The 5,000-nt window shown below is 37.2% G+C and overlaps 1 protein-coding gene across 1 annotated transcript in view; it reads right to left on the reverse strand.

The window, feature by feature from the left end:
* Positions 1-1,455: 1,455 nt before the first annotated feature.
* The window catches only part of LOC143026847 (uncharacterized), a 108,129-nt gene continuing 104,584 nt past the window's right edge, over positions 1,456-5,000 (reverse strand). Inside the window, exon 9 of the mRNA XM_076187629.1 lies at positions 1,456-1,550. Within this exon, the coding sequence (XP_076043744.1) occupies positions 1,456-1,550 (95 nt within the window). The remainder of the gene's footprint in view (positions 1,551-5,000) is intronic.

Consider the following 5,000-nt stretch of genomic DNA (forward strand, 5'->3'; position numbering starts at 1 on the left):
GGCTTTCGTCTCTGAAGCCGGGCCGAAGTTATTCTATTTCTATCTTATCTTATAATTCTTAACTCTTTCCTACTTTTTTACAAAAGAACTGAAAACTTCCCAGTGCTTTCCTCCTGAACCTCCTCCTCCTCCTCCTCCTCCTCCTCCTCCTCCTCCTCCCCCTACCAGATGTGGAGAGAAACAGCAGCACAATACAGATAACAAACAGTTCTTCTCTGGGCATATTGGAGGTCGCAGCGACCGTTGCCCTTAAGATGAGGCTGCGGGTTTCCAATTAGTGAAACATTGAAGCAATAACTATTGTTGTATATATATGTATAGAACATTTATTAGGTTATAATATTGAAAATCTGCACCACATCTCTATTGAAAATGAGTTCAAATATGTTGTTAGAACAAAAGTAGCTTAACGCAGGCTTCATCACGTTAAAGTATTTTCCTCAAGATGGGACAGATAAATAAGATCGTAATCAATCATATGTGACAGAAAATATCAGTATTTGGAGTGAAAACCTGTAAATTATTGGCACTTAGCTTCCTTGCATGGACTTGTTATTATACAGAAACCGAACAACGGGATTATAAATTTTACTTTATGAGGCTATATTTCAGAGCGTAAATAAAATTTCAGTGAAATATTTTCCAATCAAATGTGTCTACACTTCTCGTAAAAGAAGTACACACCCACACACATGCCCACACTCACACCCAAACCCATACCCGGACTAACAAACCCACACCCATATATATATATATATATATATATATATATATGTATATAAATATATATATATATATATACATACATATATATATATGCATGTATACATACACACACACACACACATATACATATATGTATATATATGTATATATATATACATATGTATATATATATATATGTATATATATATATATATATATATATAGTATGTATATATATAACTACAAAGTAATGTCGTAACACATTCGTAAAATTCAACAAGAACCCACAGTCCGTGATCGAAATATATGGATATCATCTATTTCATTTCTTCTTATCCAACACAGTGGGTTCTTGTTGAATATATATATATATATATATATATATATATATATATATATATATATTTATATATATATATATATATATATATATATATATATACGGACATAAGGCTTTTTTAAAGAAGTGTACACCTAACCGATATAGCAATAGAACATTAAATTTCAATTTTGTAAGTCATAATACACCAACGTAATATGCATCTTTCTTGGTGGATATCAATAACGAAAAACCTTGCTAAAAACGATACACAACCGAACGGAGACGTTACGAATGCTTCCAGATGCCATATTTGTTTTCATAGATGCAAAAGTCAAAGAAATTAAAGGACTATAAATTGTTTTGTTCTATCCTAGCCTAACCTAATCTAACCTAACCAAACCTTCATTAATAATGCGGTACCTGTAATGCTAGATGTCATCAGGGTCGTCATCGTCGTCGTCAAGGGTACTGTCGGCCGGCTTTGACATCTGATAGGACAGGGTGGTGTAGAGGCGTTTCATTGCTTCAAGGAAAACATAAATTGATGTATTTTGATTTACAAGATTAATGTTTGATATATTATTTTGTATTGCATTTAATATATCGTATGTACATATATATATATATATATATATATATATATATATATATGTATGCATGTATGTATGTATAAATATATCTATATATATCACGTATGTACATGTATAAAGTATATGCTTAAAAGTGGCAGTCTGCCGACAAGATTGACTAGATAAACACCATATGAGGACGGAGCCTTTATTTGTACGACGTTTCGCTTATTACAGCTTTTTCAAGTACAAGTTGAGATACAAATGCTTGAGATTAAATAAGGGGAAAGGAGGGAACGGGGAGAGAAAAAGGGGGGGAAGGAAGAGGAGGAGGAGGAGGAGGAGCAGGAGGAGGAGGTTGGGGGGATTGGACACTGGGAAAGGATGAGAATGCTGGCCCAAACGTCCGTGAGCGAAATGTCCACAAAGGGTGGAGCCAGTCTGATTCGGTTTGCCGATCTGTGAACACTTGTCAAGATGCAGGGAAACGTGGAGCAACGTTACGCCATCAAATTTTGTGTTAAACTTAAGAAAACCAAACAAGAAGCTTATGGAATGTCAAAGGAGGCCTATGTGGATGAACAGATGACCCAAACAAGTTTCTATTGGTGGTTTAACTGATTTTCTGAAGAAAATTAACAGGTTGAGAATTAACCCAGATCTGGAGCACCGAAAAGTGCACGCAAGGAGGAAAACATTGAAGAAGTGTAAAGGTTAGTGATGCAAGACCGTCGAATATCTGTTAGGATGATATCTGAAGCTATTGGTATTAGTATTGGCACAGTAGAGACAGTTCTGACCAAAGATCTGAAGCTCCACAAAGTCTGTGCCAAGTTCGTGCCAAAGATCCTCTCCGACGACCAGAGGCAGTTTCGTGTGGAATGTTGCACTGACATTCTCGAAATGAGAGAAGCTAATTCAGGTTTCCTGAATAAGGTAGTGACTTGCGACGAGAGTTGGATGTTCACCTACGACCCTGAGAGCAAACGTCAGAGTGCTCAGTGGAAGCACGCGACCTCCCCCAGACCCAAAAAGGCAAAGATGAGCAGGTCGTAAGAGAAGGCCATGGTCATTCCTTTCTTTGACTCCCAGGGGCTCATTCACGTTGAATGGGTTCCTCAGGGTCAAACTGTCAATAAGGAATATTACCTTACTGTTCTGAAAAGGTTCAGGGAGAAGATGAGGAAGAAGAGCCCTCAGTAGTGGAAGAGTGGTCAGTGGTGGTTACACCAGGACAATGCCCCGTGCCACAAGTCAACGCTGGTGACCACTTCGATGGCCGACAGGGGAATGAAAGTGGTACAACACCAGCTCTACAGCCCTGACCTAGCCCCTTGCGACTTCTTCTTGTTCCCACGCATGAAAGACAGCCTTAGGGGAACCAGATTCCAGCCAACAGAGGAGCTGAAAGAAGTATCGGAAAGTTACATGAAGGGACTACTAAAAAGAGGCTTTGAGGAGGTCTTCCAGGATTGCGAGAGACGCATGCAGAAATGTGTAGATGCGAGAGCTTATGAAAATGAATAGTGTCTCTCCTGGCGTTTTCTCATTACTTATTGATCGTAGTGGTATATATATATATATATATATATATATATGTATGTGTTTGTATTCGTGAAGAGTTGGAATCCAGGATGTTTTTGAAGCACACACGAGTCCAATATATGCTTCTTTATAAATTGTCTATATGTATATACACGCACACACACACACACACACACACACACACATATATATATATATATATATATATATATATATGTTTGATTGAATACGACAGTATTCTGGAAGTTGTTGATTTTCTTTCTTGTGTTCTCTATTTTTCTAATTATGTTCTTCCCTTGGATAGGGTGGGCATAAACCAATTCCTTATAATTCTCCATTTTATTACACGACGTTTCGTCTCTAAAAAGACATCTTCTGGTATTTCTGTTTTTAAAGATACAATAAATATCTATGATACTACAAGTTTGAATTACATTAATGGTTGGACATATACAAGATTATATTTAGAAATCAAACCTTAGAATTACAGTTAAGTTTAACATATTAAAATTATATTTTAAATTTAACAAAACAAAAATAATAACTACTACATGCCTTATAGGTTTAAATGGCTGGTGGCTACATCTTGACCCTGGGTGACCTCCGCTTAGGAAGGTGTGAGGTGATTAGCGGATTACCCGTGGCCTCTGGTCTTTTAAATGATCTCATGACCTGATGAGGAGAGGGGTTGTGTGGAGGAGGAGGAGGAGGAGGAGGAGGTTGAGGAGGTAGAGGTGAAGGGGGGTGGAGTTGGGTTGTGCTGAGGGGGAGGGGGCAAATGATTGCATCTTATGACTGTACAGAGGTATATTGGATATTAGGTCGCATTGCAGATTGATGGAGGGGGCTTTATCTCTGATGTACATGGCTTCAAGGAGTTGGAGCTTCCTAGAGTTATTATGATGGCCTATGATTTTGGTATGTTTAGATATTAAATCCTTTGTGATTCCAATGTTGTGGTATTTCTTTAGATGCTCTTTTATCGCCCCTGTTTGCTGATGATACGTTATTCTTCTGCCTAACGTGCATCAGCAAACAGGGGCGATAAAAAAAAACATCTAAAGAAATACCACAACATTGGAATCACAAGGGATTTAATATCTAAACATATCTAAACGTGTAATAAAATGGAGAATTATAAGAAATTGGTTTATGCCCACCCTATCCAAGGGAAGAACATAAATAGAAAAATAGAGAACACAAGAAAGAAAATCAACAACCTCCAGAATGCTGTCGTATTCAATCAAACATGTTTAAAAGAGAACCTGCTCCCAAAATACACTAATATATATATATATATATATATATATATTCGTGCCTGTTCGAGAGATGACGCATTGACGTGGTGGATAGGCTTATGAATCTTAATGATTACAGAAGCTTTATTGATAGAGAGGAAATCTCTGCAGGGTCACCCATATCGAACAGGTTTTGTAAGAAAGATCAGACAAAGAGGAGCTCACACACAGTCGCAGGATCCACTGCTAACTGGCACGTCCCTGATGGCGAACAGGGAAATTCCTCATAGATATATGGGGTACCGTCATAATGACGGCGTGGAGCATTGGGCACCATATAAAAATATAGGGCTTCACATAATGTAATGAATAAGGCGACACCAGAAAAATATCTCACCAGAAACCATTTGGCAGGGGGGTGAGATTACTTTCAAAAACATCTTCATAGCAACCATGAATAGTAAAAATAAATAAATGAATAGATAAATAAATAAAAAATAAATAAAATAAAACATATAAAGATAAATAAATAAATAATTAAACAAACAAATGAATAAAAAGGGCGTTCCTATTGGATCATCGTCTCCTAAAGGTCCAACCCCATTGCCTCGTGGTCTTACG

The sequence above is a fragment of the Oratosquilla oratoria genome, chromosome 7 (genome assembly GCF_046742065.1).
Source record: "Oratosquilla oratoria isolate Oo_2021 chromosome 7, ASM4674206v1, whole genome shotgun sequence".
NCBI lineage: Eukaryota > Metazoa > Arthropoda > Malacostraca > Stomatopoda > Squillidae > Oratosquilla > Oratosquilla oratoria.